The 15,257-nt window shown below is 43.6% G+C and overlaps 3 protein-coding genes and 1 long non-coding RNA gene across 10 annotated transcripts; 2 read left to right on the top strand and 2 right to left on the bottom strand.

Annotated features, from left to right (window-relative positions):
- Positions 1-51: 51 nt before the first annotated feature.
- Positions 52-1,288, top strand: LOC111080273 (zinc finger protein 239-like). Of its 2 annotated transcripts, none has more exons than XM_022375774.2 (2): positions 52-133; positions 202-1,288. In XM_022375774.2, exon 2 carries the CDS (start codon positions 211-213, stop codon positions 1,237-1,239), a length of 1,029 nt encoding a protein of 342 aa, XP_022231466.2. In that variant the 5' UTR covers positions 52-133; positions 202-210; the 3' UTR covers positions 1,240-1,288. The 2 variants fall into 2 exon arrangements, with proteins under 2 accessions (XP_022231466.2, XP_041449704.1); XM_041593770.1 differs by having other exon boundaries at positions 72-130; positions 200-1,288.
- On the bottom strand, positions 1,289-2,091 carry LOC111080279. Its single transcript, XR_005967961.1, has 3 exons — positions 1,938-2,091; positions 1,688-1,850; positions 1,289-1,607 (listed from the first exon to the last, which is right to left on the bottom strand). It is a non-coding gene; the product is annotated as an uncharacterized LOC111080279 (long non-coding RNA).
- Positions 2,092-2,162: 71 nt separating this feature from the next.
- On the top strand, positions 2,163-4,206 carry LOC111080278 (zinc finger protein 883-like). Of its 2 annotated transcripts, XM_022375784.2 has the most exons (3): positions 2,163-2,254; positions 2,334-2,743; positions 2,846-4,206. In XM_022375784.2, exons 2-3 carry the CDS (start codon positions 2,338-2,340, stop codon positions 3,928-3,930), a joined length of 1,491 nt encoding a protein of 496 aa, XP_022231476.2. In that variant the 5' UTR covers positions 2,163-2,254; positions 2,334-2,337; the 3' UTR covers positions 3,931-4,206. The 2 variants fall into 2 exon arrangements, with proteins under 2 accessions (XP_022231476.2, XP_022231475.2); XM_022375783.2 differs by having other exon boundaries at positions 2,164-2,254; positions 2,334-4,206.
- Positions 4,207-5,303: 1,097 nt separating this feature from the next.
- LOC111080277 (sodium- and chloride-dependent GABA transporter ine) lies at positions 5,304-14,482 on the bottom strand. 5 transcript variants are annotated; one of them, XM_022375780.2, is made up of 10 exons: positions 14,239-14,482; positions 11,474-12,411; positions 10,895-11,186; positions 9,392-9,570; positions 8,625-8,759; positions 7,193-7,322; positions 7,037-7,129; positions 6,014-6,965; positions 5,778-5,954; positions 5,304-5,704 (listed from the first exon to the last, which is right to left on the bottom strand). In XM_022375780.2, the coding sequence occupies exons 2-10, from the start codon at positions 12,237-12,239 to the stop codon at positions 5,414-5,416; spliced, it is 3,015 nt and encodes a 1,004-aa protein (XP_022231472.2). In that variant the 5' UTR covers positions 12,240-12,411; positions 14,239-14,482; the 3' UTR covers positions 5,304-5,413. The 5 variants fall into 5 exon arrangements, with proteins under 5 accessions (XP_022231472.2, XP_022231473.2, XP_022231470.2 ...); XM_022375781.2 differs by having other exon boundaries at positions 14,263-14,482; XM_022375778.2 differs by having other exon boundaries at positions 14,314-14,482.
- Positions 14,483-15,257: the final 775 nt, after the last annotated feature.

The raw sequence follows: 15,257 nt of genomic DNA, 5'->3' as shown, positions 1-15,257 counted from the left end.
TAAACAATACATAACATACATACATCACTATTTCGCTAACATAACATAACATATGTTTCTGGCGCCTAACAGCACATTTTGTATACATTTTCTCAAAGCAAAACAATTTGAGATATGGTTTGGCAAAAATTAGGTTGGTGCTTTTTTTTTTTTTGTATTTTACTTAAATACCACACGTAGATATACTTCGTTTTACTTCAGATATAATCAATGGAGGAAATATGCAGAGTGTGCATGGGAATGTCCGGAGTATTTACAAACATTTTCGAGGAGACACAAGAGTGGGACACATGCATTGCTGACATGATATCGGAGTGCACAGGATACGTGGTTAGGCGAGGTGATTCACTATCAGAAAACATATGTCCGCCTTGCCTTGAGGATGCAGTGAGTGCATTCACTCTTAAGAAAACCTGCGAGCAGAGCCACAAACTCTATTTCACTCCGTTGGAGGAGGAAGACGAGGACTGGCAGGATGGTGAAACGGAGCAATCGAGCCAATTTGAAGACGATGAAGAGATACACCAAAATTATGGAAATAAGACGGATAATGTACAAAAGCGCTACAAATGCGCCGAATGCTCAAAATCTTTTTTACACAAATGCTCTCTCAGGGAACACTTCCGTACTCACACTGGGGAGCGCCCGTATCGGTGTTCTCACTGCCCCAAGTCTTTTGCCAACGGCTCAACCCTCCGATTTCACGTCCGTACGCACACGGGAGAAAAACCCTATCAATGTTCATACTGCTCGATGTCTTTTGCAAATAACTACAACCTTAAAAGACACACTCGTACTCATACGGGTGAACGACCCTATCTATGCCCTCATTGCGCGATGTCATTTTCACTGAGTTCTGAACTCAAAATACACATCCGTCGTCATACGGGGGAGCAACCGTTCCAGTGTTCTCTTTGCTTAAAATCATTTGCCCGAGACGATAGTCTCCGGGTTCATATCCGTTTGCATCAGGCTAAAAGACCTCACCAATGTCCTTACTGCTCCAATTCATATATCGGGAAAGCAGCTCTACAGGTTCACATTCGTAAGCACACTGGTGAACGACCATTCAAATGCACTCAATGTTCAAAGTCATTCGCACAAGAAGACAGCTTTAAAAGACACTGCCGTACGCACACAGGTAAAGGACCCTACAATTGTTCGGACTGCTCAAAGTCATTTAAATATAGCATATATCTTAAAAAACACATCCTCAGACACTCGGAAAACAATGGTTAAAGCTTCCCAAATACAAACGCAATTTAAACATTTTTTTAAGAATGTGTACATATATTAAGAAATAAATTAAACTATTGAATTGAATGGTCATTCTTGACGTGTACAATCTTCAAATACCAAAAATGTTATGCAACTGAAGAAAGATCAGTCATATGCTGGCGTTATTCGTAGATACATATGTGCATAAAGTCACTCCTAAGCGTGATCCATGTGGGCACCTAGCACCATACCCGGACTTCTGTCTCAAGAAAAGCAGATGGCTGTTCCTGGGCCGGCACGCGGTGTCCAGCTTCTACGCCAGCATGTGCTGCTCGTGCTATGGATAGTCAGATATCTTGCACTTGAAGATCTTTAGTCGCAGTGCCTTTCTGATGACCTATTCGGAATGGAATACATGCTTACATAAATTAATAAACGATAACTGATAATTAGGAATCTATCCACTTACATCTCAAAGCTTAATGGCAATAGATAAAGGAGCCAATTCAAGTGGCCAACATGCTGGCTGCCAGTGGTCTGATCTCCACCGACGAGTTCATGAAAAGGTTGCAGAAGAATTCAACGGCATCTGACTTTTGTGTGTTAGGACATGAAAGCAAAGTATATAAAGGCTGCGAAAGGATTCGAGATTATAAATACCTATATGAGAATGCATTATTATTTTTAGCAGACCCACTAACAGTGGTCCATGCCCCCACCTGTTGCATTGGTACTAAATCCAGGCGTCGTTCTTGTGTATAATCGCAAATCATTGCAAGCATCGGTCCTCTAATGCCTTGTATGAAATTCAACTTTTCGTCTATCTTGTTCGGTCTTGTTGCTCATAATATTAAAGGTAAATATTACTATGTTTTCAAAACATACATAGATACTCTCGCACCTAACAGCACTTTTGGTTTCTTTCATCTTGCGCCTAACAGCTCTTTTTGTAATGTTTTGTGGTCAAAACAAACTAATTCGGGCCAAAGAATGATCAATTCAATGCTGCAAGTTGCAATTCAGAAAAGCCGTCAAAGTTGGTTTTTTATACGTTGCATTCCTGCGAGTAGTAGCTCGTCCTGTATTCCGTTTATTTGATATTCATTTACTTGCAGGAAAATGGAGGAAATGTGCAGAGTATGCATGGAGACGTCTGGAGCAGTCACAAACATTTTTGATGAGACACAAAAATGGGACACCTGCATTGCTGACATGATATCGGAGTGCACAGGATACCTGGTTAGGCGAGGTGATTCCCTACCAGAAAACATATGTCCGCCCTGCCTTGAGGACGCAGTGAGTGCATTCAATCTTAAGAAAACCTGCGAGCAGAGCCTGATGGAGGAAAATAAGGCAAGAGACCTCTGTGTTAATGTAAAAGAGGAAGACTGTGAGCTGTCAGATAGTGGAAATGCGCAATTAAAACGTTTTAAAACCAATGCAAAGGTACATCGAAATGATAATCTAGATAATTGTAGCGTCGACGGTTCTGACCACTCCAAATCCTATCAACTAAAATCCCAACGCGGCGAGCATAAGTGCTCTCAGTGCCCCAAGTCTTTCTCATGTGCCGGAACTCTCCAGCGTCACATCAGCACACACACTGGAGAACGGCCCTACAAATGCTCCGACTGCTCAAAGACATTTCGACATAAATGCAATCTTCGAACACACACCCGTACGCACACCGGAGAACGACCCTACCAATGTTATCACTGTTCGATGTCTTTTACACAAAAATCAAATCTTGAAAGACACACCCGTACGCACACGGATAACCGACCACACAAGTGCCCTCAATGCTCCAAGTCCTTCATACAAAAATCCAGTCTTGAAAACCACATAATTTCCCACACGGGTGAACTACCATACCCATGCTCTCATTGCTCGCAGTCTTTTGAACAAAAATCTCATCTCCAAAAACACACCCGGACACACACCGAAGAGCGCCAGTATAAGTCTTTTCGAGGAGTCTCGAGGAGGTTTTCTCAGACTGTTGCGCTCCGAGACACCCATTCAGGAGGCGGACCACACCAGTGCATTCAGTGCTCTCAGTCATTTACAAAAAAAACCGAACTCAACGACCACACCTGTATTCACACTGTCGAGCTGCCGCATAAGTGTACTCACTGCTCCAAGTCATTTGCTCGATCCGACAGTCTCCGGATTCACATCCGTTCGCACACGGGTGAACGACCTTACCAATGTCCTCACTGCTACAAATCGTTTATTAAGGAAGAACAACTGCATATTCACATGTGTACGCATACGGGCGAACGACCGTACAATTGCTCCCAATGCTCGCAGTCTTTTGAACAAAAATCTCATCTCCGAGAACACAACCGTATTCACACTGGCGAACGACCGCTTAGGTGTTCTTACTGCTCAAAGTCTTTTAAACAAAAATCAAAACTTGATAGACATTCTCTCACTCACACAGATGAACGGCCTTTCAAATGCTTTCAGTGCTCGAAATCATTTCAAGAAAAATCGAATCTTCTGGTACACATCCGCTCTCACACTGGGGAGCGTCCTTACCAATGCACCCACTGCTCGAAGAAATTTAGATACAAAAACAGCAGCTACCAAAGACACATACGTAGTCACACAAGCAATGACAAGTGCGTTAATCCGGCACTCTTCGAGATCACATCGGTAAGAACGCTGGGAACGAATGATTCTATTTCTCCAACTGCAGAACGAGATATTTAAATTTATTCAATTATTTCCGCCATCCTCTTTACTGTGACTTTTACATATGTTACGTACTTTTGTACGTACAGTCCAAGCCATTTTTGGACAAAATAATTGACGAAATATTGGGCAATGTCCAAATTTCTGTATTGAATGTTAAATGTGGCCTTTATAATACAGTTTTAAGTGTTAAAATATTAAGGATAAGATAAAAAAAGACATCGAAATTTTATGAAATGTTAACCTTTTAGAATGAGCGTTTTTTGCAGAGTTACCTTGTAATCTGCACTTCGACAATATATCTGAAATGACCATTAATGAAGTGTACAAAAAAAGTAGCAATAAGCTATTTAATTTTTAAGTTAGTTTAAAATGTTACATTGGTATATTTTGAGTGAATAATTGATTTATTCGACAGAAAATCATAACACATATGTATGTGTGTATTTTACTAATGCATTTTTTAAGTTCAATATGAGATTTGTTGCGACGACCCCAAAAATATATACACAAGACCATTAAAAATTCGAAATTTGCATCCAGATGTGGCCTGAATTCTTCAGAAAAGGAAAAACTATTCCCAGACGGAATTACTGAGCTACGTTCTCCAGAAGCCGTGAGTTCTTTCAATATAGACCAGAAGATTTATGTAGAAGCATAATATTACAGATTTGATGAGCTTTGCGCTTAACAGCCCATTTCGTCTATTTATTTTCTTAAATCAAAACAATACACGCCAAGTCATATTTTCAACTCGGAAAAACAACACTATTTAGCTGCTTGTGGGTTTGAATATACTCTTTTCACATGTATGTATTTTAATTTTGTTGCATTCGGCCCTTAAAACTATTTCAAACTGATGGAAGAAGATGAAGAAATCTGTGATATTGTGGAGGACGAGGACTGTTCGTTGAACGACCTTATCAATGCTGTCACTTCTCAAAGTCGTTTCAAGACAAATCTAAACTCCAGGTGTACATCCGTACTCCCACGGCGGAGCGACACAACACAACATGTCAGTTCGCACAAGGATGAACGACCATACGAATGCACCTACTGCTCAAAGTCATTTACTCAAAACTGTCATCTGAAAGAACACATCTGTACTCACACAGGTGAACGACCCTATCAATGTTCTCACTGCTCGAAGTCATTCACACAAAAGTACAGTTTTACATCACAAACCCGCACTCAAATAAAGGAGGCACTCATGAAAGCGATCCTCTTAAAGTCGACTGATTAGAATCGCTTGGCTTTCAAGGTGAACAATGCCCAAAGGCAATTCCAAACTCTGATAAATTCTCTCGCCTGAAAGGTCTGTGAAACCCTACAATTCTAAAGATATGCAACAGAAGATATTGATCAAAGCGAATGTGAAAACCGGAGCCTGAATGTCGATAATTTATTTAACTTTAGTTAATCCTGGAAAGTCACAAAAATGATTCATTAAAATACTCTGAAATTGCTTTCATTTGAACAGGATACGGATACTCGTGGTAGTCTATTTGCCATAATGCTCCTCTGTCGTATTTGGTGGTGGCTCCGAGTGGACCTTAGACTGATATTTGTACTCCGAGTGGGAACCGGGTGGCGGGCCCGTGCTCGACGCCTGCATAGCATTATAGCCGGACTTTTGTCCCAAATGATGTAGGTGGCTGGTTGTGGGCTTGTACACGGTGGCCAACTCCTGGGCGAGCATGTACTGCTCCTGTTCTGGGTAGTCGTGTTCGCAGTGATGTTCGCCACAGATCTTGCACTCGTAGATATTTGGTCGCAGCGTGCTCTTGATGCGCTATCGAATGGAATATGCTCATGGTTATTGACGGACGCTAACCTAACTGATGAATGAGAATCTAATCACTTACATCCCAAAAGCTGGTACCGCTGGTCCGCATGAAGTTGATTATCGCATACCCCGGTATGCAGATCAGCGAGAAAGATGCGAACATCCATCCAATGCCATAGGCCCAGTCCGGATACGTGTATCTCCCATTGTGATACGTTGGCTCACGATAGTTGATGAGACTCAGCACCCAAATGGCCTACAAAAAAGAGATGAGCATGAGATATGGTTCAACAATTTCTATAGCGGATCACATACAAAGAGGAGGCAGGGTCCCAGCACAAGCCAGCAGGATCTGAGATAGAGTGATGGAGCCTTTCCGGTCATCTGTTTGACATTCTTCGACAGTCGCCCGGTGCCGTAGAACCAGGCAATGGCAATCATTTGGCAGAAGGCCAGAAACATAATTGTCACGGAGGCGGCATAGTGGTCCATCAGCTGGAAGTAGTAGATGCCGCCCTGTATGATGTTTGGCATACCGAAGAGGCACGAGATAACGCAGACAAAGAGCACGACTATTTCGTGGTAGCCCAGGTGCCGTTTAATCCAACGCGGAAAGCCATCCTGTATGGAGGTGACCACCACCTCGACAATGGCAAACTGAGAGTTCAGGCCCAGGCAGAGCAGCATGAAGAAGAACATGACCGCCCACAGCTGGGCGTACGGCATCTTGGCCATGGCCTGTGGATACACCACAAATATCATGCCCGGCCCATCGCCAATGACGTCCCGCACATTGGTGTTCTGCTCCAGCGCCAGGTTGCCCAGGGTGGAGAAGGCGAATATGCCAACCAGCAGGCTGGTTATCATATTCACCGCACTCACAGCAATCGTGTCGCGGAGTATGTTGTTGTTGTACTTGTTGTAGCTGGCAAAGGAGATCATGGATCCGAAGGTAATGCCCAGCGAATTGAAGTTCTGGGAGGCAGCATTGATCCACACATTGGCATTCTTCAGCTCCGACCACTTAGGTCGGAAGAAGTAGCGCAGACCCTCGGCCGCCCCGTCGAGCGTCACGGCCCGTACCATCAGTATGATGATGAGCACAAACGGAAAAGTGGCCGTGAAGTAGCGCACCTTGGCCGACGACTTGATTGACTTCCATGTGGCAAAGTAAACCATCAGCCAGGCGCAAATAAGACAAGCGAACAGCTCCCAGCGCATCATGCCCGGATATTCCAGGCCACCGCTGATCTGCAGCACCTTATTCCTGCAGGAAGAATTATAGAAGAGTCTTAGTAGAATTGTCAATTCGGGGGCAAACTTGAATGCATTCATTACTCGAAGAACTCCTCAGAGGGGGTGCGTGATGTGTCCGGTGCACTGGCATTGTTTTCCTTGCGTTGCGGCACCCAACAGTCGGGCGTATTCCATCTGAAATTTAAATTTAAAGGTTCGATAGTATATTGCATTGCCCTGCTGGGCCCTCTAACCCACCTGTTGCTGCAGTCAATCCAGGGCATCTCCGTTTTAAATGACGTAAAGAAGTAGTAAATGGAATAACCTATGATGACGCTGTAGTACGTGGACATGAGAAACGAGACGACCACACTAGCGAGTCCAGCTCCTGCAATTGTTGGTGGGGCATTCGTAAGCCCATTAGAGAAATTGAAGAAAACATTATAGAGACACCTCGCACAGGTATAGGAATTAATTATTCTCTTATTTATATTGACAGAACGCTGTCCAAAAGTAAGAACTAGGATCGGATCACTTTTTTCTAAAGGTAATTCACCTAAAACTCAGCCACATTTAGTGCCCTTCCCACGAGGTTTTATTGTATAAATTGTGTACAAATTGGGATAAGAGTAAGCCTAAGACGGCAGCACCTTTTTTGGAGGTTGTAATGTAATGTCGATTGGGTGAGTTGCCGCGGGAATATGAATTCCTAATTGGTCCAGCAGCAAATTCGACCGGTTTCATTTGGAACTACATCCGAGTATGTACATGTCTAGACCCTAGCCTAGACTGGCATTCATATGCATAATTTGCCGTTCGTTCTGTACGCCACAGCGACAATTGGATGGATAACCAGACATTCGCGAATCTTGCTTAAGTAGTTTTACACATTATTAATATTTATTTTCTTGGCTCTGCCTTTGGGCCTGCGAGTGGGGGTGTCGCTGCTTTTTTCGCAAAATATTGACAATAATTAAGCGTTTTGTAATGTTGTTTTCTAGATTTATGACCCCTCTGACAACCTCAGCCTTGGGTCGGGTCCGAGTGTGGAGGCGTTAGCAGGGAGCCGGGAGCTTGCTTCCGCGCCTCACATTTTCACGCCACTGCCACAACGACAACAATGAATCCGGCTAATTAGTTTCCGTCCGTATGCAAGTAGAGCACCGCACGGGGTAACTCAAAGCTAAAAAAAAAAAACATAGCTCACACATCCATGAGCAGGCGAGTATGTAGGTACATATATTTTTGTTGTTTTTCTAACCGACCTTGGCAATGGATCTGGCCAAGGCAGCGACACTTTTGAGCTTGTCATGGTAGGATGGGTAGCCCTCAGCCTCGTTTTTCCATTGTTTCACAGCCCACATTCATTGTGACGAAAGAATATTTGTGTAACTCGAAACATTTTCACAAATGACGCAATGAACTTTATTTCGAATTAGCTGATTTATTTCGAGTTTGTTATAAAAATAGCCTGAATTTTGATAGACCATTACCCATTAGATCAGGCGACTCGAATCACTATACCATTAAGCTGTCATAGGAATCAATCAAAAGCATCTGCGGTCTAATGATTTTCCACATAGTAACTTATATAAATACGACCAGAATCGGTATTCAGATCCATATAGCCCCCGAATCTAAATCTAATTAATTTTTAGAAGCATTCTCTGTCGTTTCGTTGTAAACTTACCTTTGAACAAAGGACACAGTTGACCCAAGGCACCGATGGGTCCACGACCAGTGTACTGGCCCACAGACAGCTCCATGAATAGCAGCGGAATGCTGCATATGAACAATATTATGCAATAGGGCACTAGAAAAACACCTGGAAGTAGCAGTAGCAAATGCAAAAAAATATTAGTTATGGGTCGGTCTCAATGTAAATGTGCGCACAAATGTGACAGCAGCTAAGTAAATAAATTAAATTAATTATAAATATTTGAGATCAACAACTGCAAATTGCATAAGGCCATACGAGCTGTACAAGCATCTGTCTCTCCCTACTTTTCCATCATTATCAAGAGATCTTGTGCTCATTATATACGTAAATGGGGCACCAGGTCCGAGTACGAGTCCGAGTCTGAGACCGAGTGACCAAAGTAAATGAAGATGGACGCGGGTCTCCAAGTGACTCGCGTGTTCATACACCATGGATGGTGGGTGGGAGGGACGGTAGGGAGGTATATGTACGGAAAGACGTTGTCTTCGAGATGATGACAGTGACCGCTTTATTTTAAATTTTAATTTATGGCTTTTAAACGCTGGAGCGGAAATGCCACATAAAGCGCAAAATTGTCAAATGCTTTTAGAGCAACTAAAAGTTATTCTTGCCGCATGAAATCAAAGCAACTATCTGCCCCATCGCATGTGCGGCACTCTTGGAGCGAATTCTTTTTAATTGAATTTCCGAACATATATTGATCCAAATTGGAATTCTATAAAGATCACTCCACTTACCACCGCCACTTTTGTAGCACATGTAGGGAAAGCGCCAGACATTGCCCAGGCCCACCGAGTATCCGATGCAGGCCAAAACAAACTGCATCTTGTTGGCCCAGTGCTGCTGGCGCGGCTTCAGCTGCACAGCGTCGTCGGACATATCCAGGTAGCTGTCATCGTCATCGATGCCCAGTGGCCTGCCAAGGCGAGAAGAGGGTGGATAATATTGTATTGTAAGTTTTGTGGTGTCAAAAGCCCAGCCAGGCGCATCCAATTGGTGTCAACACTCAGCCAGGCCGTAGGCAGTGCAAGTGCACCCCTCACTGATTTAACGAGCACCCAAACAGCGAACGCGATTAGTTGTTGCGTCAAATGGCTTAATTGCAGTAATCACATGCTCCATGCCACAATGGGGGCTGGCCTGGCCCCGTGAGGTGCTAGTTGCTATGGCATCAGTGGATCAGATGATGGGGCTGATGGGGCTGATGTCGAATTGGGGGGGACTGAATGCCGAATGTGTGCGAGGGTGTCTGATGTGGGTGGCGATGCATCTCTTTTTCCCCTCTTTTTATATCGACTGCATAAATAATTCTGACCACCACAAAGCAGACATTTAAATAGGAACCAAGTATTCAGAAGGAATTGCTTGGTATTTTTGATTGTTCGGATCAGCGCTAAAGAGATTATAAACATTCCACTTAGCCATTTAATAATCGTTCATATTTAATCAGCGCTTATTCGCTAATGCTCTAAGCTAATAAGCTCCCCGATCGTACAATTTTGGGCTTAAGAAATGGCCTGATTCGACTCGGGTTTTACGTAATGATCGCGCGATCGATTCTTACACTTTGGCCACACGCTGGAAGCGAAAGGTGGATTGCTCCGAGTGTTTCGATGACTGCGCATCGTAGTCCTGACGATAGGGCATTTTGCTACGGTCTACTACGGATCTGAACTCAGTATATAGTCTGGTATATGCGAGAGTAACTTGATGCTATGTCCTTAGTTCACGTTATCCATGCGGCCATCACTGTTGGATTCACACTAAACACGCCCAGGAAAGGATACGGATTACGGATTACACGGAACTGGGAGAACTGTGCCGTCTGTGGGCTGACACGTTACTGACTGCTGATCCGTGCACTTGGCCGCCAGATTCCAGCCAACAATCGCAGCCACATTTTGGAGCACAATGGCGCGTGGTAATTGCTCGAATCAATACAAATATCAATCTATTGATCTCGTTAAGGAACACTGCTTAAAAATAGCTGGTGCCCCGATGAGAGGCTGCCCGCGACACGTTGCCAGCTGCCCAGAGGCGCTATCACATGTCCCCCGGCCAGAGATGCCACAATGGTGCTAAAATTATCTGTTTGCCTGCCTGTTTGAATGCGCTTTATTTGCTTTCATTGCTTTTTATGCTGAGGTGCCAAATGTTGGCCAAATTTGCCACAAATATTAGTTCGTTTTATCGGCTCCGCTTTGTTATGCTAATGGCCATAGGAGATACGCCATACTTACGGCGGTGTCTGGGGATTGACCATGTCGAACAGCTCGTTGGCGGTGGTCGGCACTCGACGTATGACCAACTTCCGTCCATCTGTGGATCCAATGCCAATGGAGGCCAGGGAGCGGACCGATGTCACATCCGAGTAGATCTGATGGGCGGGCAAATCGTGAAATAGATAGGAACTGCCGCTCAGCGAGGCCTGCGGTTGCATATACAGCGGATTGGGGGCATGCAGCCCAGAAGGGGCAACCGCAATGCTAGCCACAAGATTGCCACTGCTGTCATTCAGCGCAGGCATATAACCTAAAGGTAATTTTTAATTTAAGAAATATATATAAGATTATTAAACAAATTATTCAATTGAGATTAAATATAAATTGGTGTAAGTATTTTGTATATTTTTTGAGGGGGATTTCCATGCGGTAAATATTAATTTTTATAAGACAAAAGTTCAGTGGCGGTTAGGAAGCCCCTTCGCATACTTAATGATCATTACGAATCGTTTCAAGTACATGAGATTAAGTCATTTAATTTTGTTATATATGAGTAGTATTTCAAGTATCGGAATTTTGAGTGTGTGCGAAACCTACCTGAGGCAATCGAACGCATGCTGCTGCTGTGGCTGCCGATTCGCGAGCGCTGATCCATGCTGAGCGGCGACATGGCCACCGTATCACCGGCCATGGTCGTGGTGGTGGTGCAGGTCAGGGTAGCGGGCGTGGGTGAAACGACCGCCGGGCTGTGCGTGAAGATGGGCCGCGGCTGCCCACCAGCTGCCTCAACTGGCTCTCCATCGCAATCTTCCAGGGTGAAGGTCACCGTGGAGGTGGATGTGGCCGCCGCTGGCGGTGGCTGAACCATCAGCTGAGCCTGCTGTATGACCTCCGAGCTGGGTCGCGATTTGATCGACGTCTGTCGAGGCGGCTGCTTGTGCAGTGCCGCCGACATGGCAGCCAGCGAGGTGGTTGAGCTGGTCTGACGGAATGGCAGTGGACCTACGGGGGTTCCCGGCGTGGCAGTCGCTCCGGGCGTGGCCGGTATAATGATGAACTTGTGGGCACGTGCGGAGGGTGAGCGTATGAGACGGGTCTGTTCGTCGCCGCCGTCGCCACAACTCTCAGCACCACTGTCCGACAGCTGGCTGTGTCGAAGCGTGGAGCGCTTCGTCACCAGGTTGAGGGCGGTGGGCGAGGAGGCTGTCTTCGCCAGTCCACCAGCGGCTTCATTGCTCTCCGACATGCTGATGGTTATTCTTTTTTTTACAGGGATCTGGTCTGGGATCTCCTCCTGGTGGCTGCGTTTTTTTGTTGCTGCGCAAATTCGAGCTTCTGGGCTTGAGTTTTGGGGGGCGATCATAAAACCATGTTGGTCTGCTGCTTCTGCTGATGTTTGCACTGGCTTGCTGATGCTGCTGCTGCTGCTTTCGTATCTTTCATTTTAATGCTCACAATCTGAGGCCGGGTCGTTTTGCAGCGTTTGCGACTCTCTCAACGGGATGTTGTCGGTGCTTTAAATCACATAGAAAGCCCTGAATATAACAATCTTGTTAGTGTGGTTCTCTGTAGTATGTTAGGCTTAAGCTTTCAAGTCCTATGTATTTAAATAAATCAGCAGCACACCAGAAATACACATGGCATATCATGTGCTCTCACTGAAGATATGAGAAAACTTTCTTAAAAAAAAAAAAATATTTGGACTCTAATTTTAGCCTCTTAGAAACCCTAAGAAATACAACACAAAATGTACAACGTTTTTCACTTATAATTATCATGACATAACGAAAGTTTCGTATGAATTCTCTCCGACTCTCGCGACTCATTGCTGGCCCATAAATGTGACTGCACTTGTACACTTTTTAGGGGAATTTGTATGAACGTTGTATATATTTATTTTTATTTGTTTATATAAATAAGCAACAAGCTGAAGTTTTGTCCCATTTTTGTTCCATTTTATCACCGTCAGAGATAAACCTTCACACGAGCTCTTCAAACAGCAACACTCACACAGACAGCTACTAGCACTTGACTCGACAGATACAAATTTGTATCTTATCGGTAGGTAGAGTTAAGGTACGAGGTATCTACACCCCGCCCACTCTCGGAGCAGTCAGCACCTTATGTAGCAGCATTTCTTTGTCTGCTTTCATTTTTGATAGCTTAGCCATATCGAGATATTCCGTGCTAGCCGATTTACGAATTCACATACAATTTGAAAGTTTCCATGGATTCAAATGAACAGACGATGCGCGTCATAAGCATGCGATGATCTTTTTGATCTGTTGATTTGCTCCACTGACTTTTCGGTGTCCAAGGGTCACTGAATTCGAAGAGAATGGCAAAACTATGCGGCAATTAATAATGTCATTACGCATCTTACACGACAAACACTTATACTCGTATGTGTCGCATATCAAGTCGCACATGACACGCTATGGGGTTTCATTTTTATTGTAATATCAATAAGCTGAGCCGGTCTGGTCCCCAAGTTGTATGTAAATTTTCTGTCCGAGCACGAGGCACGAATGTAAAATGTTTGAACTAAGCCTGGAATGTGAAATACTAAGCTGATTCGTGTATGGCAAGTGTTGGGCTTAGGTGGGGTATCAGTTTTACATAACTGTGTGCCGTAAGCCTCTTAAGAGATCACTTTTGAAAGCATCTGTTGACTTGTTGTTGGAATGACATTGAAATTTGTTTGGATATATTTTCAGTATTTGTTTGAATCAATCAATCATTTATGATACGTGTAGAATATAATGACTTTCTTTGTGGGGGGGATTCTCAGTGGCAAAACCATGAGAAAATTCCAATGGTGAGAAATGTTTTGCTAATTTTTGTTTTGTCTAACAATGGGCTACAAATTGTCAGCCAATACGCGAACTTCGATTATAAAGCGAAAACTTTATATGGATCTTGTGCATCGTAAAACAAATGTTCTACGAGTATTCACATTGTCGCTTGTTGGTCTATAAAAAAATTAGCACTTGGACTTGCTAATGAAAGCTTCGCCTATCAATCGATGGGGCGACAAGTCATAGCAAGTCATTATACAACTTTTGCTTGTCCAGATGCCCAAACAGAGATTAAACAAATGTTTTATTGATGGGTTTGTTGGGCCACCAACAAGTCACCAAAATCACAAAAACACGAAACACTAAACCGAAATATAATCACACACATTAATTATGATAATCAGAATGATTGCAATTGACAATAATAATGGTAATTTCATTCATTTTGTCAGCTCAAAAGCTACAATCAACTTTGGCAGGGATTCACTTTATTTATTTATTTATATTTCCCGTTTGTTGCCTAATTTGCATCCTAATACTCGTAATAACATAATCAACACACACATTATATGGAATTGTATCAATTACCCGACGACGACAGTCGCCCGGAATCAATTTGGTGTCGCGGTATACCCGTACTTTATGCTCAATCTGAAAGCCAGTGCGATTGCAAATTTGACGAGTAGGTACACTTTGAAACCACGAAAGACACCAAAAATGTCGACGAATTTGCGGCCCCGGCGTATACGCGCTGAATTATGGATTTCCCTCCAGACAATGGGCCCAGAACGTGCCACCACGCGCGCTGTCAAATGTCAACTGATCCCATACACGTTCGCGAATATCGTTTACACTTTACGGGGACGCGGTGGCGGCACCACAACACAATCAGCACGATCCGCTCTCTCATTCTCTCTTGCGGCCTCTCCAAATGCCTCTCGTACTCTTCATGCGTATGTGTGTGTGGGGGCTCTCCATTATCAAACAAAGATACTACAAGCAGAACAACAGCCAGCCAGCCAGCCAGCCAGCCAGCCAGCCAGCCATACCCATAATAGGCATAATGAACTGGGACTGGAAGTGTAATTGGGGATCTCCAAGCGGGGTAAGCGGGTTAAGCTTGTTCTGCGGCTACCACTCCACTGTCCCCATATGCTTATGCATATTAATTTTGATTACGGTTATGCGCCGACCAATTTTGCGTCTCACAGATTCAACAGTATAAGCGCAGAGATGGTATGCTTGACATTCGAGTATTCTGAGTTCAATAAGACATAATGTGATTTATATTTATTTATTTATTTATTAGTTTACAATAAGCGATTACAATTAATTTCGTTTCTCATTTTTTTTTGTCGTTTTAAATACAATTCTTTATAATTACAATTGAACTATTGTGTTCTTTTTACAATAAGGGTTTACTTTCTTTTGAATTCTTGATATTTGCTGCCAGTGCAAAAAGTTTTGTCCAGATTGAACTCTATTTGGAGCTCTATTCGGATAAAAGGTTATACATTTTTGTTAAATTTATAAAAGAAAAATAAAAGTGTGTGTTTGGTAACGTTTAGGGTTAAATAATTTGA

Source organism: Drosophila obscura, unplaced genomic scaffold (genome assembly GCF_018151105.1).
Source record: "Drosophila obscura isolate BZ-5 IFL unplaced genomic scaffold, ASM1815110v1 contig_200, whole genome shotgun sequence".
Lineage (NCBI taxonomy): Eukaryota > Metazoa > Arthropoda > Insecta > Diptera > Drosophilidae > Drosophila > Drosophila obscura.
The sequence above is the reverse complement of the archived record's forward strand: the minus strand, read 5'-3'. Positions and strand labels throughout refer to the sequence as shown.